Consider the following 24,954-nt stretch of genomic DNA (forward strand, 5'->3'; position numbering starts at 1 on the left):
ACATGCCCGTGAATCCTATAAGCGCGGCGGAGCTAGGTAGTCTGTTAATCTATACAAAGACACTGTGTCCGTTCGTCCGATCCATCCAGACTGGGGTAATGTGTGTGTCTGTCAAGTTTGCAGATTCGCTCAATACGCTCGCGATTGTTGATCACGGAACCTTCGCTCTTCTTCCTGGCGGCGGGCCTTTTTCTCCCGCTCGAGACGGATCTTGTGCGCTTCGGTTCCGTCGTCCATGAGAGACTCTTTGAACCAGGGGTGTTGCAGTGCTTCCTTGGCTGTTATCCGTTTCTTGGGGTCGTAGACGAATATCCGCCGGAGGAGGTCGAGGAATTGACGGTTGAAGTCGGTGTGGGCTGGTATTGTTTCCTGTGAAAAGTTAGATGGAGGATTGAGTGAGGTGGTGTAGATGGACGTACAGGAAGCTTCTTCATCGCCTTGACGTATTTCTTCGAGGCTTTGTTGGTGTCTGCGTTGGGGTAGTCGAGCTTGTAGTTCTTGAAGTATCGCGCAGCACTAGAGATGTTAGCAACGTCATGAGAATGGCACCGTGTCTACTTACGAGCTCGACGAGTTGCGTGATGAACCGCGGTCTTGCTTGTAGACCGCTCGCACAATGTCTCGGTCAATCTTGCCACTGCAGACAGCCTCCATCATCGCCAGGTGCTCGAGGTTGTCATGCGTTTGGAAGAGGGCGTCGCCAGTGAAGAATTCGACCAGGATGCATCCTATACTCCAGATATCGCAAGGGAAACTCCAGCCCAGGTTGAGGATAATCTCAGGTGCTCTGTAGTGACGGGTCGAGACTACTGAGGAGTGATATTCGTCGTTGAAGGTCGCCGATCCAAAGTCGATGAGGCGGATCTCGGGATCCAGAAGGACCTTGCGATGCCGCGCTGTCCGGTTTACTGTTGTTGACGATGACGGCACAGTCCTATTGTACGTAAAAGTCTGGTAATTGTTGTTGACAAGCAGGATGTTCTCCGGTTTCAGATCGGTGTGGATGAGGTTGAGGTCGTGGAGGAAGGCAACGCTAGTGAATAGCTGTTTTGCAAACTTTTGGATGTGGGAGCTGGGGAATGGGACAAAGCCGTTCGACTTGAGGAAGTCAAACACGCTTTGTCCGTAGAGATCTGTGACGATGCAAATGTGGTTCCGAAAGTCGAAGCAATCTCGTAGGTGGATACACCGGTTGATGTTGTGCTTGTCGTTGGATGCCAATGTTGACAGTACCCTCAGTTCGATACGGCTGGCATCTCGGTATTTGGGCACTGATCGAATGACCTTGATGGCACAATTTGTGCCTTTCCGTCTGTCGTAGGCTTGGACGACTTTGCCAAAAGTGCCCTGGCCGAGCAGTTTTGTGATCTGGTCTGAGGTCCTTTGTCAGTATCGTTCTTCGGGTTGTAACAATGGGTGCGTACATCTTTCTGTGAGGTCGGCCTCTGGTACTACAATGTAGTGGCCATCGTCATCGTCCACCTTTTGGTCTTTGGTATACGACTTCTAGAGCATGTCAGTTCAGGTCCTGGGAGAGGAGGCGTTGGTCTTACATCTGGGACGACTTGTACATAGACGTCCTTCGCCTTGATCACCGGGTTGGGCGGTGGCTGATACAGGCTGAAGGGGTCGTCGTTGTCCAGTTCTCGTCTTTTGGCCTGCTTTGCTTCATCCTGCACCACGGCGCGGGTGCGCTTGCGCTTCTGGCCCGCTGCGCTGTTGTCGAGAGGCGAGATGTGATGGCCATTGCTGACCTGCGAGCCTAATGACGTCGGCGCCGTAGTGTTGAGCGCAGAGGTGGTCCTGTCGGTGGACAGCGAGTGGTTGGGGGAGTCGTAGTAGGGTGTTTGGGTGGTGGAGTAGGACGTGTGCTGGTTGTAGACGGGGTCGTATGCCGTGGATGCGGTCGTCTTGCGCTTCTTGTCGGTATGGCGCGCGGATGGGTTTGTCGCAGTGCGTGATGAGGGCGCGTGGTTGCGAGGCGGAGGCAGCTGGGGTTCATCGTCGTCGTCATCGTCGTCGTCAATAACAATGACCTCCTTCGGGATGCCGTTCCTGTAGAAGTCGGCCCAGTCAGGGTTCCGCCGCCGGTGGGCCGAGCCCGGATCGTTCGCGCTCATGTCGATGGGCGATGCCTGGGAGATGGGCGGCAGCTGGGGCGGGTGTCGTGTGTGGGCAGTCGCGTTCCGGCGAAGGTCTGAACTGGAGGAAGCGCTAGCGTAGCCGTTGTAGAGCGAGTTGCCTATCCGAGCGCCGCCGTTGGCTATCTGGGCATTGGTGATGCTGGGCTGGTACGTCTGGTGGTGAGAATAAAACTGGTGATGGGGCGGGAGTGTGGCCGTGGCGGTCGAGGGCGTCGACATGGCTGGGTGCGTCTCTGGGGGTGCGAGAGCCTACGTCGTGACGCTACTTGTCTGCACAGGCAAGCGGACCAAGCACGTCGGTGAGGCGGCCAAATGGCGCGACGGGGGCGCCGAATTGGGGGAGCGTCGTCGTCGGGATGCTCAGTCGGCGCTTTTGCGTGCTGGGACGCGGGCTCGTAGCCAGCAGAGGCGTTATCGCAGGCCTGGGCACTGTAGATGGTGCTGCGGAGGTGCTGGTAGCCGCGGCTGGAGGCAGTGCCGGGGCGGGCTACGAGACTCTTGAGGGCGATGGAGGTGCACGCTGGGAAGAATGGCGGGTGTCGGACATGCCAGGGAGGTGTGAAAGCGTTGATGTCGCCGGGTGGAAGCAGGCGAGGTTGAGATCACACTTGTTGCGGAGTCTGTGGTGAGAACCGGCCTGTGCGGTCCACATGGAGCGTCATTCGTTCAATCTTCTCGCGGCACGCCAGCGACGTCTCTCTTTCGCGTCTCGCGCCGAACTCTGCCTTGTCCTAATTCTGCGGCCCAAGACTTGACGCTGCTCTGCTCGACTCTATTTGATGATGTTAATCCCGCAGAGCGCTTGTCTTGTGCTGCTAGATGTTCGCAACCAGGTCATGTGCCTGCAGCGCGTTTGGCGATATCTAGCCTGGTGAAAGAGAAAAGCCGCCCGAAGCCCATTAATATGTCTTCGGTCGCTTGCCCACCCTCAGCGCAAAGCCGTCTCCACTCGACCTGTCTGGATTCACTCGTACTCAAAACATTTACCAATATCAGTCATTAATCATCAACTATTTATCACCTTCACCGTCTTCATTATGCACATTCCATCATGTGCATCCCGCCCCCAAGTGCTCTCTTTGCCAAACTGCGCCCAGACCACCACCCGCACGTCGCAGACATCTGACTGAAACCGCTGCACAAGACTTCCACCCAACAATCAAAAGACCTCCGTAACACTAATCCCTACACCGCGTGCGGCTCTAGCACCATCGGAGCCCATTCCCCATCAAACAAAGCCCTTGTGTGACCGCTCTGCAAAGTGAGGCAACGCCCATGGTCACGAGAAGACCAAGACAATGATCTGCGATGCTGCACGTACCTACAATGTCATCTGGTTACTGTGGTAGTAGTCGACGAGCCTCTACCAGCGTACGTAACGAGCGCCTCGAAAGACATGATGGCATGGCAACAACCCGATGAATTTCTCGACACATTTGTTGTGATCAAAGTTCGAGGTGTTCAGGGTCCATCCCAATTCAGCTATTCCCGCGATGCCGCTTTCTAGATGCACATTCCCGGTTCTTCGCGAAGCTGGGATAATCACTACATACAACCTTGGAAGGCGCGGCCCCTGCCGCACGTGGAACTGCACTTCCTTCTGTTGCTTCTTTATTATGACGCAATATTCCTCCTATTCTGATGCTCTCACCTATCTGCAGCCTCCAGGCACACGCCCTCACGCTGATGTGAGCCCTCTCTTACCGCAGTTCATCAGTACCGCCCATTCGGATGCGCTTCTTTGCCTCTGCCTATCCCACTGGCTTGGCTGATGGAAGGTTCGATGCACGCTGCACTCCGCTTCAAAGGATAACGTCATGGCCCCCCAACGTTTTCCCCACTCCTACACTACAATTTCGTAGGCCTGAGTACTTGCACTGCCCTTCTGGCTATGTCACTGCGGATCAATGCTGAGGTTCTGGAAGATGGGAGCCGGCTGTCTGCGCCTTCCTGCTCAAGTGGTGATTAGGCGCCAAGGCGGAGTCGTGATTTGGTGAATGGTCCGTGCGCCGCACGGGTCACTAGATCCCAGTGCTGAAGTCGTGGTGTACACTCAACATGTTGAAGTAGTCAATTTTTATACGGTGACATGGTATGCAAGTATTGAACTTTTGTCACAATTTACATAGTTTGTATTAAACAAAGACCATGATCAAGACCTGAACGTAGACATAGAGTCGGATACTGATAGAGGAAGAACGACAAACATACAACTATCGGCTTCTAACACGCGAATACGCTTTCGGTCTATAGTCTAATACCCGTTTCAACTGCGATCAATGGTTCAGACAGCAGCCCCAATGCAGTTTTGCAGATGATCCTGAGTGTACCGTAAAAAAGATGCAGCATCCAAACAGTCAGTCCCAGAAAATGATCATAGAGCCGCCGTGCACATGCTGATCACAAAGGCCTTCCGTGCAGTGCAAAGAGAGAAATTAAGGAAAATCGTAATCATTCGTTGCCGAGGAAATATGATCGAGTGGCGGCCATCGTCCAGCGGTCGTTAAGATGGTTCGACGTCGATATCTAGAACTTCGGTGTGACGCTGAGCTCCTCAAAGAAGTCAACGATGGTCTTGCTGACACGCTCTACGATGAATTCGACATCGGTATCAGTGACGTTGTATGCAGGGGCGATGATGATGTGGTCACCACGGGTGCCATCAACGGTACCGGAGCCTGGGTACGTGTACACATTGTATCCATCCTTCAATCCTGCACAGATGGTCAGCGATGAGATCTTCGCTAGGACAATATGAACTTACCAAGCTCGTGTACCCTCCAAGCCACTTCCACTTCCGGATCGAAAGCTGCCTTGATGTGCTTATCTTGCACAAATTCGATCTGGCTTTGTTAGTAGTTGCAGCGTGACTAGCAGGTGATGGTCAGACTTACCCCTATGAAGAGGCCTTTTCCTCGAATGTCGAAAACATTGGGATGGTCGCCCAAACGAGCTTGCAACTTCTGCATGAGCTTGTCCCCTTTGTCCCGAACATTCTCTAGAAGGTTGTCGTCTCGGACAATCTCTTGAACTGCCATTCCGGCAGCACAAGCAGTCGGGAAATTCTGAAACGTCTGGCCGTGGGAAAAGGCGTTGTCTCCCATGGCATCCACGATGAGTGGCCCGACCAGCATCGCGGAGAGGGCTGCATAGCCGCCCGCAATGCCCTTGCCTACCAATTGGATATCGGGGACAACATCCTCTTCTTGCCATGCGTGCATATAGCCGGTGCGACCCATGCCACACATGACCTCATCCAGAATCAAGAGCACGCCGTACTTCCTGCATACTCGCTTCATCGCCGTAAGGTAGCCTGGTAATGCGGGAACGCATCCGAGTGACTGTAGCCATGTGTCAGTAAAGAATAAGCGGGGAAAAAGAGTCACTTCAACATACCGCGCCACTAACAGGCTCCATCACCAAGCCTGCTACTGTTTCAGGGCCAAGATCAAGAATCTTGCGCTCCAACTCATCTGCAAGTCGCCCAACGTATTGAGCCACCGAGTCTCCCTTGTTCATGTCGCGGCTAGGATTGCAAGGGGATATGAACTGCGTCTTCTTAGGCAATATCGGTAAATAAACCTCTTTGCGGGCCTTGTGTCCACTGGTCTCGAGAGCCCCAAGAGTCGTTCCATGATAGGAACGATCGCGAGCAATGAACCAGGTGCGTTGAGGTTGCGGATTCGGCTTCAATTTGAAGTGATACTGATAGGCTAGCTTTTGTGCTGCCTCATTAGCTTCAGAGCCTGATGATTGTCAGCTTGGTCTCAGCCCTGGAATGTGGAGCCATCTTACCAGAACCATAGAACACCACTTCTTTCAACTTATCATCGGTTGTTTCAAGAAGAAAGTCCGCAAAATCTCCCACTATCTCAGTGTAAAAACTCATCGATGCGGCATACCCAACACCGGACTCTTGTTGCTTCCTTATAGCCTCAAACACTCTTTCGTCCTTATAACCAATGTTCGCTACAGCGGCACCTCCAGATGCGTCAAAGATCTTCCAGGCCTTCTCTCCATCTACTACCGAAAGCCAGTTGCCCTCGGCGCCTTCCAGGAACAACGGAGGACCCCTTGCACTGCGTTTGAGTAAAGGACTACCGAGATGATCGCAACCTCGGCGGGCTCGACGGCTGCGAGAAGTGACTAGTGCAGGAGCTTGATCCATCGTTTCACGTGAGACGCTGCTCTGGGATGCGGGATTGAAACTGCCGCCATCGTTTATCAATAAAGCCGGTGCCATCGTTGCAAGTTGGCTTTTGGCAACAGTGAGTAGTAGTCACAGTTGTTGGAGGGAAAGGCAAAGATTGATATAGGAAACGGTGTGTGCAGTGTTAAATGAACTCGCACAATGCCTGGAGAGACTGGAAGCGCAGGTGCACGATGCGTGACTTTATAGTCGATTGATAGTAGCGTGAGCTAACCACGACGCGTATGGTATCCCGACGGGTGAGGCGTCCTCTTGGAGCGGAGCGTTTGCGGTGTAATCAGGCTTAGGGTCATTAGGACCACACTTTGATTCTTGGCAGACCATCTTCAGCCTTAAGTTCGGGCCGTCCGGGGAACCCAAATTTGTGAAAACTAGTGTCAGAAACGATGCCGGCTCAAAACTGGCTTCCAGGTGGATAGATATGTATGTAGGATGCAGTGAAAGGATCCTATGCTTATTCATCCTTGTGGAGAGTCAACGGTCAACCGCTTACTTGATTAGCCAATCGGCGCAGACTGTGGCTGTTTTACCAGATTTTGCTTGCTATCGAGATGATAAAAGGACGGTCAGCCGGACGTGACAGGAAGACGCATCGTGTAAGATCAGGGGCCATTGTCGCCTCGATGTCAGGGCAAAAACCAGAAATAACCATAGATAGTTATCCTTGCATATGCTGCGCGGTGTAAGATTATCCAGGAGACGGGGACGGTTGTTAGTAGGGCCAACGCGAGTGGTGCGTGCATAGGCCGTCGTTGTCGGATTCTCCATCGTATCTCACATGGGCAGGCTGGCACACGCATGCAATGCAGGACTGACAACGCTTTGCTCTAGCGGCTCGCGAACGGCTGCGACGCCTGCATCATTGCCACATGGTAGAAGTGGAGTGTGGAAATACGCCGGGGTTTGGGATCGACGAGGCCGCTGCGGCCGCATGCAATCCGGTGCCAGGAAGATCGGATCAGGCTTTAGCTGTTCGTCCTGTGTAACCGAACCTAGTGTATAGAACCCAAGAGCTCCTTCTTGGTTAGTGACGGCATTGAACACGAGGGGAGTATCGCGGATTCTGCCAGAAGCGAGAAGGCCCTTATGCGTAGTGTCGCGAGTACCGGCGCATTCTACGGGCCAGAAGCCCTGGAGGCCGCAATGTTAGTACTCCTTCGATTGCGTAGACATGACCTGACGTGATCTACTATGATGTCTAGACTGATATTTTGTCATGGCAGGCTCAATATGCGGACTACGCTATTGTAAATCAGGACAGCGCAAGGATGTGCTGGAGGGAAAGACTCGACTCACACGCTGACGCCTACTGCATGGGATGGCTAGGCCAACCACATCCATGCGACCCATCCGCGTTTCATCATAAAGGCCTGATCAGAGGAATGGTATATCAACGCTTCAATGGTTGGTTGGGATGCTGGACACACGCGGACCAGCTGCCACAATCGACTAACTGCAGATCCTGGCACTAGCGCGGGAGTATACAATGAGGCAGACAATAAATTTAGACGCTAGGTCAGGTGCCATGATAGCGAAATGGGAGGTACTTTTCCGACGGGCGGGCTTGAGGTGGTGGGGCGGGGTGATAACGGTCAGACCCTGCGTATACCGGCAGGCCGTTAGCTGGGTCCCAAGACGTCACCTGATGAACTTAGAGGCCGCAAGTTGCGGTGAGAGAGAGAGTCAGCTCAGTGTTGGGAGGTGGTGCTAGAGCGATGAAGTTGTCCGTCGGGACGAGAGCAGTTGCCCGGGCCGTGATGCGGAGCTGGAAGAAAAGCGCCGAAGCGCCGAGCCGAGTCGGAAGCGCCTGCCTCTTCCATAGCCAAGCCCCGCGTTTAGCTTCCCCCACATCTTTCCAGACATGCAGGCGGCCTTCACAACAACGCGATAATTCTATCATACCGGAGAAGGCAAGGTGAGTGACGGCCCGAGGGACACTGGCATTGCATGCAACCTAACCTCCAGATAGGACTGACCTGAAGCCACGATGAATCCACGCGTCGAAGAAGTCAGCGATTCGGACAGCGACCCGTCAGAGATGGGCATCGACGATGTACCCGCTCTGATGAACGCGAATAATATTCCCAGCACGGGCAACAAGTCCATGCCGACACAAGCGCAGATGCAGGCGCTCCAATCGCAGATGCTGCAGCCGCAATCGCCCTCCATGTCGACATCTACGGACCGGGAAAAGTCCAAGCACTACCAATGTCTATACCCCATATACTTTGACAAGTCACGGACACGGGCTGAAGGGCGTCGCGTGGGGAAGGAGCTTGCGGTGGAGAACCCTCTGGCGCGGGAGATGGCCGACGCTGCTGCCGACTTGGGTCTCCGGACTGTCTTTGAGCCTGACAAGACTCACCCCAAAGACTGGGCCAACCCCGGCAGGGTGCGCGTCCTTCTCAAGCATGAAGGCAAATTGATGGACGACGATGTGAAGAACAAGCACCATCTCTACGTCCTCATCGCCCAGGCCCTCAAAGCAAATCCGACACAGAAGAATACACCTTTCAGGTTACCTATCGCGGGTCTGCCTATGCCCAAGGAGATGCCGGAGCCAGCGATACCAAAGGGCTGGAAGATGAGCAAGATCCTCCCCCTACACTCACCTGCCCTAACGGGTGGCGGTGTCAGTGAGAACTTCTTACAGGATATGATGGGAGAGATGATGGGCGGCGAGGCAGGCAGCGGCGCAAGCAGCGGGACAGAGTCAAAGAAAAAGATCAAGGACAAAAAGAAGAAGTGAATCAGCATCCCGGGCCATCGCCATCTGTGCTTCAGCGCTTACTTCGCCTAAATTAAACGCCAATAGTCCGGCAAATGTCACACAACCTGCGCCGCAGCCATGCATGGTGGAGGCTGTCGTCACATCCTACATGTCACTCCACCGCGCGCTTAGATACCGTCCCGATATGAACGACCAACGTCTCTTGTCGTAGGACTAGCGAATCAACACCATCTACAATCATACAGCAATACCTCTTCGCTCTGTCCAATTCGCCTCTGCGTGGCACTAACGCCTGCATTGCTTACATCTGCTGCGCTGCTCTTACATTTTTCGTCTAGAATTTCTCTTTTGGCCTTCTGTCGACGCGCGACTCGACATGATTCGATATCCCATCAATATGCACACCGCTGCTTCGTTAGCTATGTGCATTCTGCACACGGAAACCTCCTTGCAGCACTATATACCACTAGCTGCTGCATATCCGCCATCGAATACTCCGACCGGCATGCGAAGTCCCGGTTCCTACGCCACTTGGCAACAATATTCCGCGTGATACCCTGCGTCTGATTATCTATCCTTACATAGCATCGCCACCTCATCGTGCCTCCTAGCTGCGCACACGCATGTTCAAATACTACAAGATACTTGGTATACTTTTGCGTCATGTATGCATGCGGTTCAGTTCACGTGGGTGGCCCGCTACCCAGAACCGAGCCCCATTAGCTCACCGTTCAAGCTTTCAGCCTCGAAGTCTGTGACAGCCCCCCGGGCCGAGCAACGTTCTATCGGAGAACAGTTGACCTGTATGCACCCTTGCACCCACACCACTTACCTCTCACCGGTAACGCGCCTCATTCGTCCGTTTTCGTCATTCTCTCTGACCTTACATTTTTAGTTTGCTCGCTACTCCACTTCGTGTTCCTCGAATGGAACGTCAAACTTGGAATTGTTGGGCCAGGGGGGGTACGTTGGTCTCTATGTAGCGAGTGGTCGTGTTTACCAAGCCTCAGCCACGCAACCACTAGATCTGGCCACACAAAACGTATGCGGATGCGACACAAGACTTTGCAAGGCATCCAACTAACCTGCCGCTAATGGATATGTGCTCGTCGACCTCAGCCGTGCTGTCGTATCTACGGCTAAACTTTCCCGATCGACAGCTCGCGGGAATCCGGACCATGTTACGTACAGAACAGCAGATGCGCTATATAATGGTAAGTCGGTAACGATTGCAGCTTACCAGGACATCAGAAGCTGTGATAGATCTCAGCTACATGACAAGACCAGTCTGATAGTGCCTCTAGGTGGTGTCATGCCCGTACTTGGCCGACCGCGATAGAGTGTCATCATACAATCATGCGCTGGAAGAGCCCTGCATTTCAGCCCGCTCGTCTAGCCTCAAACAACCGTATTGTGTTTGACTTGCATGTCGACTAAATCATCCTACAAGCTGTTGTTTGGAGCGCCACTAGGTGTAATCGCCCAGCTGTTGGGTACACTGCATTACCACCGCCGTCCAATCTAGACAACGGAAAAATTGTCAGCGTGACACAGCATGAACATTACGCGAACAGCACCTCCAATAATCAGGCACAAAGACAGGCGCGTGAGTGGTCCGGGAAAAATAGCCGCAGCCAACACCCATCAGCGCAGATGTCACGAACGGTGTAAACGGGAACATTGAACTACCCGGTTATATTCGCCTTCCAGTTGTCAGAACCAATCATGGCCGAACAGGTCTAAAACATTTATCCACGATCCACTGAAGGGGAGGCGCATCCATCGGCCCGCTGGGGAAAAGCAGAGATGCCGTCCGCGCATAAGGAAGTGATGCCGGCTAAGCGATGATACCGGGCTGCCGTACTCCGAGCAGCTTGCGCGAATCGCCGAGTTACTTTCACACTAGCTTATATACACCAATCGCCAATATGTCATTGCCGGGTGTATATCGACGGTAAGTGACGGAGAAGTAGTCAAGTTGGTATGTATACTCTATGACCCTGAGGAGCTTGTCGATTCATTCGTTTCAATGTAATTATAGTTGTCACGCATATCCTATCACAACATCAATCATCTTCTTACAGATACTAAACAGTGACAGAATTTGTGTCAAAATTTACAAGTCTTCTGAAAAATACCTCTAGGTTGAACTTTGCATTGTCCTCGATGCTACTTATCTGCTGAGACTTAGTGGTGTGCATGCAGCAAAGTGCGATACAAAATCTATGTTCCACTACGCCCACCAGACTGATAATCTGGGAGGCTGAGCGAACGTCGACCTGTCTTCATGATCACAAGGGCCGAGATGATGGCACGGCGGCTGACAAGGGCCACCGGGTATATACCCAGGCCGGCGATATCTTCCATGCCATATTGAGCAGACCTTTGAGATGATTGTTGGTGGAGTTCTGGAGACCCACGACGACAAGCTGAGCTTGGAACTCGAGAAGATCACCGTCGTCGGGCAGAAGGAATGTCCCTTCGAACTTTCTCGCAAAGTCTATATCACCATGAAGCAACACATTCAGCCCTTATAGCTTCGGGGAGGGGAATTTGGTGACTGGTAATAGCATAGAGGTAGATTTTGTCTTAGGGTTCTAGGAAAGGACGTCCTGGCACTACATCAACCTCCGTTCTCACTGTCGGACAGTACCTCGCCATCTAGCCATTGAGAGGAAGAAAAGTTGTCATACTTTCTGAGTCACTGTCCACGCCCTCTCGGGTCGCAAACTCGTATCTGCTGGCTCCAGATCGCCGCATTTGGAAACAGGTCTCGTCTGGAGACATTCACTGAAACTCCTAACCTCTTTGGCAGGAACGCAAACGCCAATCGGGAAGAGATCGTTTGCATAATAGACGAAGCGTTAGCCCTTGAACGGTACCGACTTAGGGACGCAAGCATGGACGTCGAATGAAAAGCATCAGAGCGCATGTTGCACAAAGCATCGGCCTACGATGCTCAGATCACCTCCTAGTGCCGGTAGATCCGCAATCCGTCCGCGTGACATGGACACGGACGTCATTCAGGAGCACAAGAGAACATGGCTCACAAAGCATCGTCCTCTCCGCGACCGCTGGCATCCTAAATGTCGCTACCAGAGTCGTCGAATCCAGGAACCGACATGAAGACAGACGACGGCTACGAAGGTTCAAAGCGTATGGCGCACCAAACACCGCGCCATATTCCCCGAAGCCTAAATCGCCGCTGGTCAGATCACTCTTCAGTACCCAACCATAGCTCCTCTCAGCCTTCGTACCAGCTCAGAGCTTCCACTCCACCTCATCCACCAACCTCCTTGCATCAACCTTTCGCAGTGCATCTTGAATCCAAGGCCCATCTTCCCCTGCCTCAACATACATATGATCGCGATAAACCGCCCTCATGAAGTCTTCTTCGTCCTTGCACTGGTATCGATAATTAGGATGGCCATGATATTCGACCTCCCCGAATGCAGGCTTTCACCAGAAATCCCTGCTCGGGTCGATAGAAAGCCCAGTCAAACTGATAGTGAAGCTGCTCCTCCATCTTTAGCTCCACGTCGTCACACGTAACGCGATGCCTGTCCACAAGCTCTGACAGACTCGATAAAACGTCTGGTTCACTCACTTGCAGTAGTGCCGCAAAGTAAAAGTCAAAATCGATACGGGCCAGATCGCAAAGGTCGAACCAATGGGAGGAAACCGCTGGGCTGGCGGCGGTCAGGCTACTTGTATCAGAGGGCTGAGAACACTACAGTAAGTAACCTCGAGCTGCTTCTTCCACAGGTATTCGATTTGTACGTCCTCCCATGATTCCGGGAGGCTTTCTTCGTATTGTTTTATCTTGGCTGCGCGGAAGGCTTTGCCCAGTTCTTGTTGGAGGGCTTCGCTTGTGATGGATATCTTGGGAGTAGGGGCTGTCGATGCCATGGTGATATTAATATCGTTTTTGAGGTTTTCGTAGTTCAGTAAGCTAAAAGGTGTAAGGGTTGATGTATCATGGTATACATCGAGATGAGGAGCGGTAGGAATGCGCGATATGTTCTATCTACTGACCCATAGTGGGCGCGCAAGTCCTACCATGGCACTGCGTCGCAGTGACGAGCTACTCACAACTTCCGCATTTCAAACGACAATCGAACAAGAGATGTTCTTCAAAGAGCTGAAAATAAGTTATAAATTCACCTTCGAAGCCCAGCTTTACGTCTGAAATATGGCTCAGGTGGAGACTGATACCTGAATATTGAAGTCGTTCTTGCAACGACAATGCAGTGCGCCTTTGACTCAGACTAAGGCCTGGTCTTAATCCAGCCTGTTTAATGATAAAGCCATTTCGTAATACGGTATGATTGCGGTAGCTATTATGTTGTTCGCTGGCGAAGTCGTTCTTACCTGCTACCGAGGCCGCGGCGCTAGGTCCACTCTCCTCGATCTTTGACCCACTTCTTGCGAAGACCAATTTGAAGTCCAGGCCTACCTCATGGGGATCTTCCATGTGGATAGAAGCAAACATGCATTCGTTACCTGCGAACACCCGGTTCGGCTGTGGGTTTGTGACATGATCCGGGCCTAATACAGAGGCGGCAAGGCTTAGCTCACGTTCACCTCGACAACCTTCTGATGACGAATGCCAATAGTGCAAGCTACATCCCGGGCCTATAGAACAGGACAGGCGAAACAGTCGCACGCGGCTAAGGACGGAAGCGCATGAATTGTTGAGGTGTCACGGTCTAAGCCATATGGAGGCCGCCTCTGGGGTTGTGTTCCTGGCACGCCTGAGCTAACATGGGCAGGGGTGTGGGGTTACCATAACAACGCCCGAAGAAACAACACCACTGCATGCGCCTCCGCTGCATCACTGCTGGGAAAGTAACTATTACACCCTTTTTGAACACATCCATATCGCATTTTTGCCCATTGCAATCACTTCTCGAGTGCCACGAAGAGCGACGACAGTTTTCCATACCCAATCTGAATTTTCGCGACGCATACACATAATGGACGGGTCCACACCACACAGTGGTTCACACTATGGACGGCCACCTGCATATGACTATGATGACGGATCCCCTCAGCAACTACAAGGAGGATCAACCATGCGTTTATTGACAAACGTGGATGAGGACCAAAGTTACGAACAGAGTTACATGCCGTGAGTATTTGTCTCACTCTTTTCTCCCCATTCACTTGCGTCCTGCATCCGGACCCAATCTCATTCCCCACCAGAAGATCGTCTTTCGAGGACACTTCAAACATGTCGAATGCCAACAGCAACACGGCTGAATTGGGCGAGCGCATGACCATGTCTGAAGTGGGCAAGCAGAAGGCTGCCGAGGCGGACATTCACGACTTCTTGCGCGAGGCCGGCGATGCGCTGAGTTCGACGTCGAGCGCGGCAATGCCTACGCAGATGCCGCGAAGAAAGACTGTCAAGTCGCAGTTCGACACAACGCCCTACCAGACCGTACGGTTACAAGACCCAGACTTACCATTACATTCTTCCCGCAGACCTCCATCGCCAGTATCGCGATCATACCACCCCACAAATTCTTCAGTATCCGGCTTATCACGGACGCCGTCTGTGATGGATACTGCGCCAAACATGCCGCCGCCGGGAGAAGACCCATACGTACCATACCGACGGCCGCTGTCACCCGACCGACCATATTCGCCCACGCGCACATCAGCGGACTACTCGCGGCCGCCAGCGTCAGTCAACTCATATGAGCCAGTCGACCTCCATGGTAGCCCAAGGCCAGGCAGCCCTCAGCGGCCACTACCACCCCAGCCCTTGTTCACCGGCCGCAGACCCAACTCTCGCGGCTCCGAGGGCACCATGGACATGACTGATATGACTTCGATACCCATTCACGACGACGACGACGACGACCCTTTCACCGACATTGGCGACGACAGACCAGACCTGCGATCGCGCGACTCGTACATGACCGATGACACATACACAGATATCTACACCGAGATAGATGAGAAGGCAGAGCACTACGGGCCGGCTCCCGATGGCGCACAAGAACGACGTGGAGCGCGCGACGCCGTAATGACGAAGAAGGAGGTTCGCTTGATCAACGGCGAACTCATTCTCGAGTGTAAAATTCCTACCATCCTCCACAGTTTCCTTCCACGACGAGACGACATCGAGTTCACGCACATGCGATACACAGCCGTTACATGCGACCCAGATGACTTTTGCGATCGCGGATACAAGCTGCGCCAGAACATCGGCAATCCGCGCGAAACCGAACTGTTCATCGCTATTACCATGTACAACGAGAACGAGATCGACTTCACCCGAACCATGCACGGTGTCATGCAAAACATCAGTCACTTCTGCTCGCGCATGAAGTCAAGGACTTGGGGAAAGGACGGATGGCAAAAGATCGTCGTATGCATCATTGCGGATGGTCGTGGAAAGGTTCACCCCAGAACACTCGATGCGATTGCTGCCATGGGCTGCTTCCAAGAAGGTATCGCAAAGAACCACGTCAACCAGAAAGAGGTCACTGCCCACGTCTACGAATACACAACCCAAGTCTCGCTGGACTCAGACCTGAAGTTCAAGGGCGCTGAAAAGGGCATCGTTCCCTGCCAAATGATCTTCTGCTTGAAGGAGAAGAATTCCAAGAAGCTGAACTCGCATCGTTGGTTCTTCAACGCTTTTGGCCGTGCTCTGAACCCGAACGTCTGCATTCTACTCGACGTGGGAACCAAGCCTGGACCCAAGGCTCTGTACCATCTGTGGAAGGCCTTTGACACTGACTCCTCCGTCGCTGGAGCTGCCGGAGAAATCAAGGCCGGCAAAGGAAAGGCGTGGCTCGGTCTGCTCAATCCGCTTGTCGCATCGCAAAACTTCGAATACAAGATGTCCAATATCCTTGACAAGCCATTGGAGTCGGTGTTTGGCTACATCACGGTCTTGCCCGGTGCGCTTTCGGCATACAGGTATCACGCGTTGCAAAACGATCACACAGGCCACGGTCCTCTTAGCCAGTACTTCAAAGGAGAAACGCTCCATGGTCAAGACGCAGATGTATTCACCGCGAACATGTACTTGGCTGAAGATCGTATTCTGTGTTGGGAGCTTGTAGCGAAGCGCAGCGAGCAATGGGTGTTGAAATACGTCAAGGCGGCGACTGGTGAGACAGATGTGCCAGGTAAGACTTCACAATCGCAGTATTCTTGATTACACACTAACATACCTCAGATACTGTACCCGAGTTCATCTCCCAACGTCGTCGTTGGCTGAACGGAGCTTTCTTCGCAGCCGTCTACTCACTTCTGCATTTCAAGCAAGTGTGGGCAACCGACCATACCATCGGGCGCAAGATCCTCCTCCACATCGAATTCGTCTACCAGTTCGTGCAACTCTTGTTCACGTTCTTCTCGCTTGCCAACTTCTACCTGACCTTCTACTTCGTCGCCGGCTCACTGTCAGACCCGGAACTCGATCCCTTCGGCCACAACATCGGAAAATACATCTTCTACATCCTCCGCTACACATGCACGTTGCTCATCTGCATGCAATTCATCCTGTCTATGGGTAACCGACCTCAAGGTGCCAAGAAGATGTTCTTCTGGAGTATGGTTATGTATGGTGTCATCATGGCTTACACTACCTTCGCCTCCTTCTACATTGTCATTGTCCAACTGAAGGATCCGAAGGCGGAAAAGACGATTGGTGCCAACGTCTTCACGAATCTCATCATTTCGACTGCGACAACGATTGGCCTCTACTTCCTCATGTCCTTCATGTACCTGGATCCATGGCACATGTTCACTTCGAGCGCGCAATACTTTGCTCTCCTCCCATCCTACATCGCCACACTTCAAGTTTACGCCTTCTGTAACACTCACGATATCACTTGGGGAACCAAGGGAGACAACGTCGCAAAGACCGATTTAGGAGACGCCAAAGGAAAGAAGAAGGACATTGTCGAGCTCGAGATGCCGTCAGAGCAGTTGGATATCGACAGCGGCTACGACGAGGCGCTTCGCAACCTCCGTGACCGTGTCGAAGTTCCCGAGCCCCCGATCTCTGAGTCGCAGCAACAGGAAGATTACTACCGTGCCGTGCGTACCTACATGGTAGTCATCTGGCTCATCTCTAACGCCATCCTCGCCATGACCGTCAGCGAAGCTTACTCGGACCGCAAAGTAACGAACAACTTCTATCTGACCTTCATTCTCTGGGCTGTCGCTGGTCTCGCCTTCTTCCGCGCCATTGGCTCAACCACTTTCCTCATCATCAACTCTATCCAGGCCATCATGGAGACGAAGCTCAAGTGGGAGGACAAGATCGATGACAAGAAGAGCAATAGAACTGGTCTTGGAGGCGGCCGCAAGTATGGACAGAACAAGTGGTGGAAGTTTGGATTTGGCGGCGGCGGCGGCGTATCATCGAGTTGGTTCTCTGGCAGCACGATTTCAAGTAAGCTTAGTAGCATGACACCCAGTAGCTGGGGCGGCAGCAGTGTTGGAAGATAGGTATACCCAGGGTAAGGAAGGGGCGGTAATGTGGTTTGTACTACGACTTCACGATGGACTGATCTTCGGCGTTCTGGATATATACTTTGGGATGATACCTGAGCTGGGCTGTTGAGCTCACTCCAGTGTAGTAGATAGTTTCTTGTGAATAATATCGATTCTGCAAACATACCTTCTTCCTTGGATGATGTTATTAGTGAAGAAGTTGCCGCCTGTTATGGGGTGACGCGCCAGGTCAGGAAGCGACGCTAGGGTCGTGTGTTTACATCCCACTCCCGCTCCCATCCCGCCGCACACGCAATCGGCGCAACACTCCCCATTTGCCTACCCAACTCACCGACGAGAACACGATGGCGCCCAGAAGTAAAACCGCGAACATATCCTTCACAGTCGACTCGGCCTCGGAAGACGAAATGACGGTCGACGAGCTCAATGCACTTCCCACGCCCGATTCCACCAGTGACAAACCCGCGCGAAAAACGCGTGGAACTGCTGCGCAGACCAAAAAGACGACTGCTGCGACCAAGGCGACTTCTAAGGGCAAGTCGGCGACGCGTCGAACAAGTGGTACTAGTGCGGTGGCTATGAAGAAGAGCGCGGCGGCTGGCGCAAAGAAAGTAGCGGCAAAGGGCGGTCGCAAAGCACAGGCAGAAATTGAGGAGGCCAACGCGAGCGATACGGAGGAGGTAGACGACTTTGAAGAGCCGGAGCCGGTTGCGCAGGCCAAACCAGCTAAGAGAGGCAGACCAGCGAAGAAGGCGCAAGAGGAGGAGGTCGAAGAGCCAGCGCCCGCGCCAGCAAAGAGGGGGCGGAAGGCAGTTGCGAAAGAACCTGCTGAGAAGAAAGAGACGAAAGCGAAGCCTGTGACAAAGTCAAGAGGAACGAAGCGCGCGGCCGAACCAGAAACCGAGCCCGAGCCGATGACTATCCCTGAGACACAACAGGAGCCAGACGCAGACACTATGGATATCGAAGAGTCGATTGAAATGGGAGAGGAGATACCTGAAAGCATGCCTCCACCACAATCACAACCATCCGCACGACGAGCGCAAGCCCAACCGAACAGCAGAGCGCGCCGAACATCCGCTTCACGGAAAAGGACAGGAAGCGTGTCAGACTCTGAGCGCGACCCAGTCATGCGACGGAAAGTCGGAGACCTCACCAGGAAGCTAGATGCCATGACTGCCAAGTACGAAGCGCTCAAGGAATCGGCTTCGACAGGCAAAGAATCGAACTTTGAGCAGCTTAAGAAGCGGACAGAGCAGATCGCCAAAGGTATGGCCCTCTACATATTATGAGGCAGCTTGTGCTAATATGATGGACAGACCAAGACGCAGTAATCAAATCCCTAAAATCCCAACTCACCGACCTCCAATCCCGCACCTCAACCCTCACGACCCTAAAACGCGACCTCGCAGCCTCCACAAAGGAAACCACGCGCCTCACGACCGAAAACAAGAAACTCACCGACGCCCTCGCAACCGCGCAAAACGAGAGCAAGACACTGTCTAGCAAACTTGCCGCAGCCCGTTCCTCCTCACAACAATCCGAGAGCAATAAGAACGTGCCTGGCAGCGCGGTCAAGCAAAGGACTACGGGCGTTGTGTTACCGGGCACAGCTGAAGCGGCAAAGGAAGCGGCGCTCGCGAAGCAAAAAGTAGATTTGTATAGCGATTTGACGAATTTGGTTGTCCTTGGGGTGAAGAGGAGTGAGGATGAGGAGGATGTGTTTGATTGTTTGCAGACGGGGAGGAATGGGAGTAAGTTACCCCATCTATACCATCCCTACCATTTCACCCCTTATTGTACTAACATCTTTCTAGCCCTACACTTCCACCTCACAGTCGCAACATCTGGCTCTTCCTACGAAGAAACAGAGTTCATCTACCAGCCCTTGCTCAACGAACAGCGTGATAGGGAACTATTGGACTTGTTGCCGGATTATCTGACTGAGGAGATCTGTTTTCCGAGGGCGCAGGCGGCAAAGTTTTATTGCAAGGTTGTGGATAGTATGAGTAAGAAGATTGTACTTGAGGAGGATGGGGAGTAAGTGAGATTGTGAAGGGGGAGCGGGGGAGGATGGGGGAGAAGTTGAGAAGAGAACAAGTGGTGAGTGGCAGGAGGATGGGCTCGCTGTTCAGGGAGGAGGCATGCGCATTCCCGCTGTTATGTTCCGTGATGGTTACGAGGACTTTATACCTGGTCGATTTATATCTTCTGCTTGTTTGTTAGGATCGCAAATACCCAGTCAAGTTCACGTTTGTCAGTCGTATCCAGTTCGAAGTAACAATATGCATCATCTGCGAGGAAGGTTGGATAGAGTCGTTTCAATGCTTGCTTGTTTGTTGGCACAATCGGCGCATATATCTACACTGTCCCGTATCCTCGAGGCACACGCGCGTTTATCCGAGGAAATATCGAATTCCGCATCGTGTGTCCTCAGTCAGCACCGTCACTGTCGTACCACCCCGGAACTCTGATCGAATCGAAGCAGACGTGGTGTTTATTGCTTTCCCGTGACCTTGTCGGCGGCCTTCTTGACGTACTCCCTGCGGCGAATTGTTAGCCATAGTCCTTTCCAATCTTGTCTCATCTCATCCCATCGTTTTCACAGCCTCTCCAACTTTGTTGCTCGCGCAGACGAATGGGTAGCTGCACGTCGCCGTAGAGATATGGAGAGGCGTAGGTACGAAGGTATGCAGTTATGCAGATGTCTAGGTAGTTGTGTACGCACTTGACAAAGTTCTCCTCATCAGGGCTCTTCGCGTTGATCGGGGGAGTGGTAGGGTCCTCAACCTTCTTGCCGCCCATGGAGAGCGCAGCACCGGTGAAGGTTATACCGAGGGTGGCCATTGCGAGCTAGAAACATCTGTCAGCCCATATTCAAACCCCTCGAACGAATCCAATTATCTCCAATTGAGCCTTCTCCAACCCCAAAATCGCCCAATCGTTGTTTCCCAGGCGTGCGCGCGGAGTCTTCGTGCGCAGCTTCCCAATCCAAACTTTTCCTGCCCGAGACATGTAGAAAAGGCAAGAACATACGACGTGCGATCCGACCTGACGGCCCATAATAGTGTACATAGCAACCATCTTTGCGGTTTTCGAGGTATTTCCGTGCCGTAAGCGGGGTGATGCGTCGTCAATGGATGGGTGGTGGGTGGAGAGTCGTGGGGTGGGTGCGTTGCCGGGTGCTTGCGCGGAGCTCTCTTCGGAAGAGAAGATAGGGCTTGGCGGCGAAGTGTGGCGTTAGATGTGTGGCTGGTGCGGAAGGGAAAGAGCAGGGATTAGGTGGGTGGCTGGTGGTTAGGCAAGCGATTTAGTGGGTGTGACGTCTGTATGCGGCTACCGAGGTGGTGTGAGTGAGCTTGTTGGGTAGGCAGTAGTGGTACCGAAGAAGCATGGAGGGTTGCGACTAAGCTACCAGCGCTTGCTCAATTACCTGTTCTCAATCTCGTTCTCTTCGCTTTTTCTCTTTTGTAGTACGAAGCTGGTCACTAGAAGAAGGAATTGAGCAACACCGCGGCCATGGCGAAAGACAGCAACAAGAAGATCGAAGAGGTCGACGGTGTGCCTGCAGAGCGACAGGGCGCGCGACCAGATTTCTCGATTCCACCGCCGAGGAAACAGTTGCCGAAGGAGCTTCAGGATACGCTGAATGACGAGGAGAAATTGTGGGAGGTGCTATATGATGGCGAGTATGTATACATCCTCAATCCCGACTTCATTACTACCAGCAATGCGCCTACTCTTTCAACCCACCATTACACAAGATGGACACAGCTAACCCACCCCCAGAGGCGAAGATACAACAGACACCTCCCTCCGCTATGCCGCCTACGCCTCCCGCATCCGCACCATCATGCTCTCCGCCCACCGCTACGTAGCCTACACCTCCGACATAGGCGAATCCTTCCGTCCCATCGCACATCCCTACCTCGTAAAAAGTGCCTACGGTATCTCCTGGCTCTACCTCGCTGGCGACGTCTCGCACGAAGGCTACAAAGCGTACGTTCGCAACCAGCGCATACTCCACCCGGAAAAGTACATGGACGACGCCGCAGAGAAGACTTTGGAAAACGTGACGAGTAAAGATAAGGATATGGCGGCGACGGGCGGGAAGAGTAATGCTGCGGGGATATTCGATAAGGTGCAAGAGGTTGCGAGGAATGCGACGAGTACTGAGGGTATTAAGTATGGGGATGCGGGGAGTGCGTTGACGGGTGGGCAGGTTGTTGGCGGAAGGATACCGGCGATTGAAGACTACAGGGCTGTTATGGCTCAAAGAGCTGTGTTCCAGGCTGTTGCTTCTATGGGTCTGCCGGCTTTTACTATTCACAGTATTGTTAGGTACTCGGGGCGTGCGCTGAAGGATGCGAAGAACAAGACGTTGAGGACGTGGGGACCCATTGGGGTAAGTGATTTCCGTCGAAGTAAATTGGAAGTGGAGTCAGATGCTAATTGTGTGATAGCTTGGTCTCGCGGGTGTACCTTTCCTGCCTTATATTTTCGACGAGCCGGTTGAACATGCGACGGAGTGGCTGTTTTATAATGCATTCAAGACGTTTGGTGGGGAGAAAGCGGTTGAGGGCAGGCCGGCGACGGGCGTTAAGGAGTTGAGGAAAGAGGAGACGGAGGCGAATAAGTTGAAGAAAGAGTTGTAGACGGCTTCCGCAGTGGACATACGACATGCGTGAATATCACGAATCGCGTTCTTCCCCTCAGCATGAATATATGTATATATGGGATTTTCCACTTCGAGATGAGTGGACTAGGAACAAGTGTATTTCGACTCCGCTAAATGGGTATCTCTGAAATAGAACAAGATCATTCCTTCAGGATTTTCATTACGCTGATGCTCAGGCCTTTCCTTTCTTCTCTGCTTTCTCACAAGCCTCCGTAAACACCCTCAACAACTCGGGAAAATCGCACACATTCATCGACTCAAACGCAGGATTCTTGTCGACTTTCAATGCACTCATGCGTGGACTCTTGATGCCAAAAGCAAATTTAGCAAGAAACCTAGGGTCATCGCGTACGGTGACTGCTTTCAGTACTTGGTGGATCTTGGCTGGATCAGGGGGTTGCGGCGGCTCGTCAGGCAGTACGACTTGCGTATGTGTCTCGCACCACGTGCAATGCCCACATTCTTCTGACATATCAGTGCTCTCTCCGAAGTAGTCTGCGAGGGACCTAGACAGGCAGCGGTTGTCGGTGATGAGGTTGATTAGAGCTTTCGTGCGTGCGAGATTCTGCTTCTCAGTCTTTTCCATGGTTTCGTCGAGCTGCGCAACGATCTTCTCAATCTCTTCGGGTGTGGAAGGCAGAGGACGTTCTAGGCGGTATATGTTCTGTACGCCTTCCTTCTTCAGCTCGATCGCACCACGCTCGTTCCATTCGTCCATCTTGCGCACTAGATCAGCTCGAGGGATGCCGGTCGAATTCGCAAGATCATCCAAAGCTACGTGGGTCCATTTACTACTCTTGACTGATGCTCTGACGATAGCGGATGCTGCCGAGGACCCGTCGTTCTTCACCATATTAGGGTTCTTTGTGATGTAGGAGTACTTCGCGTAGAGTGCTCCAGCAGAACGGAAGAGCCCAAAGTTCAACTCCATTTGTGCGTACAGGATACTGAGAACAATGGCTTTGATGTCGGTTTCCTGACCCTGTGTATACAGTGAAAGCTGGAAAGTATCACCTGCTTTGAGCTTCGAGCGAGCAGGAGAACATATATCCTGCATCAAGAGCTTCAGTGAGCGGTGCGAAGGCCGGTCGCCGTAGGTGAAGATGTTGCGGAGATAGAAGTCTTTTGTCGAGAGGTAGAACATGCACGTACTCGGCTTGCCATCTCGTCCAGCTCTGCCGATTTGTTGACTGTACGATTCAATGCTGTCGGGTATGTCGAAATGAACAATACTACGAATGTCTGGTTTGTCGATACCCATACCGAATGCGATCGTCGCGATGACGATCATGTCGGTGCTAGCCAGAAACTCGTCTTGTGTTTTGGTCCGTAATGGTGCAGGCATTCCGGCGTGGTAAAATTTGGCCTTGAAGCCTCGCTTCTGCAGTTCTGCGGCCAGCGTCTCAGCGCCTTTCTGGATCGTCACGTATACGATGGTAGGACCGGGGTACTTTTTGACGTGAGCAGCAAGTTTAGACACATAGTCAGCGTCTTTGCCGTTCGCCTCAGCAAGAAGACGCAGGTTGGGACGATACATGGTCGTCCGAAACAGGCCTTCTTTCGATATGGAGAAAGCATCACGGATGTCTTCAGCAACCTTCGGTGTGGCCGTAGCTGTCAAACAGACGACTCTCTCAACCTGCGCTTCTTTTGCAAAGCGAGCAATCTTGAGGTAGTCTGGTCGAAAAGAGTGACCCCATTCTGAGATACAATGCGCTTCATCCACGGCTAGCAGACGGATACCTCCGGGAATGTCTTTGAGCGATGCAATGAAGCCTTCGCTGTTCAGACGTTCCGGCGCGCAGTAGATCAAATCTAGACGCCCTTTCTTGAGGTCGTCTTGCGTAGCCAGGAATTGGTCGCGAGAGATAGATGAGTTCAGTACGGCAGCTTTGATACCGCGGCGCAAGAGGGCGTCGACTTGATCCTTCATTAAAGCAATAAGAGGTGCAATAACTAAAGTGACGCCGCTTTGTTCAGCAGTCCTGCGGCCAAGCTCTTCGTCTTGGTATCTGAACGCCACAGCAGGCACCTTGGATAGTTAGACAAGCAATTCATTTCACAAGACAGGACTCGCCTGATAGCAAAGGCTCTTTCCGCCTCCAGTAGGAAACACAACGACTGCGCTGCCTCCGTCAAGAAGGCGGGTAATCGCTCTTTCTTGTTCGAGACGGAAGCCATTGAGCCCGAACCGTCCCTTGAGGATGTTGTTCGCAAGGACTTTGTTGGCCGAAGGCGTGTCGGTGATGCTTTCCTCGTGCCGACTCCGCTTGGTTGAAGACTCAATGTGTGCGCTGTCGTTAGCGATCTTACGCTTTCCATCAGGCGCAATGTTTGTGCTAGCAGCGAACTGCTCTTCATCTTCCGAAGACCAGCCGTACTCATCATCGCTCATGTCGGCGTATCAAGCAACGACTAGCTAGCCGCGGTAATTCGAGCTTTTTGAAATACAATCGCGTCCGTCGATTGTTGGGGGAGGTTGTGGTGCCACCTCTGCGTAGCAGTCGCGATCTCACCCAAATCCAGGGTGACACGCCAAGGGATCGAAAGCGCGCTAGCACGTGATTGAACGTATCCCGGGTACTGGACAGATCGCGAAGGGAGATGACGACAAGCGACACTCTTCCCCGGGACTCGCAATGCTTATGCATGTAAATGATTGCATCGTTTCTCGCACATTATCAAGATGAGGCTGCAATGCTGTGAC

The 24,954-nt window shown here is 52.7% G+C and overlaps 8 protein-coding genes across 8 annotated transcripts; 4 read left to right on the forward strand and 4 right to left on the reverse strand.

Annotated features, from left to right (window-relative positions):
• Nucleotides 1–12: 12 nt before the first annotated feature.
• Nucleotides 13–2,497, reverse strand: BKA58DRAFT_57952 (kinase-like domain-containing protein). The gene is made up of 5 exons (XM_046175564.1): nucleotides 1,554–2,497; nucleotides 1,425–1,506; nucleotides 563–1,373; nucleotides 420–516; nucleotides 13–369 (listed from the first exon to the last, which is right to left on the reverse strand). Exons 1-5 carry the CDS (start codon nucleotides 2,361–2,363, stop codon nucleotides 130–132), a joined length of 2,040 nt encoding a protein of 679 aa, XP_046020546.1. The 5' UTR covers nucleotides 2,364–2,497; the 3' UTR covers nucleotides 13–129.
• A 2,173-nt stretch (nucleotides 2,498–4,670) lies between these two features.
• On the reverse strand, nucleotides 4,671–6,387 carry BKA58DRAFT_325521 (pyridoxal phosphate-dependent transferase; the record flags this gene model as incomplete). The annotated part of the gene is made up of 5 exons (XM_046168013.1): nucleotides 4,671–4,858; nucleotides 4,909–4,987; nucleotides 5,039–5,485; nucleotides 5,541–5,890; nucleotides 5,940–6,387. 5 exons carry the CDS (start codon nucleotides 6,385–6,387, stop codon nucleotides 4,671–4,673), a joined length of 1,512 nt encoding a protein of 503 aa, XP_046020547.1.
• A 1,789-nt stretch (nucleotides 6,388–8,176) lies between these two features.
• Nucleotides 8,177–9,426, forward strand: BKA58DRAFT_58079 (signal recognition particle, SRP19 subunit). The gene is made up of 2 exons (XM_046175565.1): nucleotides 8,177–8,269; nucleotides 8,324–9,426. Exon 2 carries the CDS (start codon nucleotides 8,342–8,344, stop codon nucleotides 9,101–9,103), a length of 762 nt encoding a protein of 253 aa, XP_046020548.1. The 5' UTR covers nucleotides 8,177–8,269; nucleotides 8,324–8,341; the 3' UTR covers nucleotides 9,104–9,426.
• Nucleotides 9,427–14,318: 4,892 nt separating this feature from the next.
• On the forward strand, nucleotides 14,319–17,563 carry BKA58DRAFT_444506 (chitin synthase 2; the record flags this gene model as incomplete). The annotated part of the gene is made up of 2 exons (XM_046174073.1): nucleotides 14,319–16,233; nucleotides 16,284–17,563. The coding sequence occupies 2 exons, from the start codon at nucleotides 14,319–14,321 to the stop codon at nucleotides 17,561–17,563; spliced, it is 3,195 nt and encodes a 1,064-aa protein (XP_046020549.1).
• A 294-nt stretch (nucleotides 17,564–17,857) lies between these two features.
• BKA58DRAFT_347717 (chromosome segregation protein Csm1/Pcs1-domain-containing protein) lies at nucleotides 17,858–19,634 on the forward strand. The gene is made up of 3 exons (XM_046168462.1): nucleotides 17,858–18,838; nucleotides 18,889–19,323; nucleotides 19,387–19,634. The coding sequence occupies exons 1-3, from the start codon at nucleotides 17,914–17,916 to the stop codon at nucleotides 19,611–19,613; spliced, it is 1,587 nt and encodes a 528-aa protein (XP_046020550.1). The 5' UTR covers nucleotides 17,858–17,913; the 3' UTR covers nucleotides 19,614–19,634.
• A 221-nt stretch (nucleotides 19,635–19,855) lies between these two features.
• Nucleotides 19,856–20,905, reverse strand: BKA58DRAFT_394036 (uncharacterized protein). Its single transcript, XM_046171154.1, has 3 exons — nucleotides 20,606–20,905; nucleotides 20,298–20,422; nucleotides 19,856–20,112 (listed from the first exon to the last, which is right to left on the reverse strand). The coding sequence occupies exons 1-3, from the start codon at nucleotides 20,651–20,653 to the stop codon at nucleotides 20,067–20,069; spliced, it is 219 nt and encodes a 72-aa protein (XP_046020551.1). The 5' UTR covers nucleotides 20,654–20,905; the 3' UTR covers nucleotides 19,856–20,066.
• Nucleotides 20,906–22,401, forward strand: BKA58DRAFT_394038 (mitochondrial 18 KDa protein-domain-containing protein). The gene is made up of 3 exons (XM_046171155.1): nucleotides 20,906–21,258; nucleotides 21,359–21,974; nucleotides 22,033–22,401. Exons 1-3 carry the CDS (start codon nucleotides 21,089–21,091, stop codon nucleotides 22,222–22,224), a joined length of 978 nt encoding a protein of 325 aa, XP_046020552.1. The 5' UTR covers nucleotides 20,906–21,088; the 3' UTR covers nucleotides 22,225–22,401.
• Nucleotides 22,253–24,642, reverse strand: BKA58DRAFT_449934 (P-loop containing nucleoside triphosphate hydrolase protein; the record flags this gene model as incomplete). The annotated part of the gene is made up of 2 exons (XM_046174328.1): nucleotides 22,253–24,279; nucleotides 24,316–24,642. The coding sequence occupies 2 exons, from the start codon at nucleotides 24,640–24,642 to the stop codon at nucleotides 22,420–22,422; spliced, it is 2,187 nt and encodes a 728-aa protein (XP_046020553.1). The 3' UTR covers nucleotides 22,253–22,419.
• Nucleotides 24,643–24,954: the final 312 nt, after the last annotated feature.

The sequence above is a fragment of the Alternaria rosae genome, assembly GCF_020736505.1.
Source record: "Alternaria rosae strain MPI-PUGE-AT-0040 chromosome Unknown BKA58scaffold_12, whole genome shotgun sequence".
Taxonomy (NCBI): domain Eukaryota; kingdom Fungi; phylum Ascomycota; class Dothideomycetes; order Pleosporales; family Pleosporaceae; genus Alternaria; species Alternaria rosae.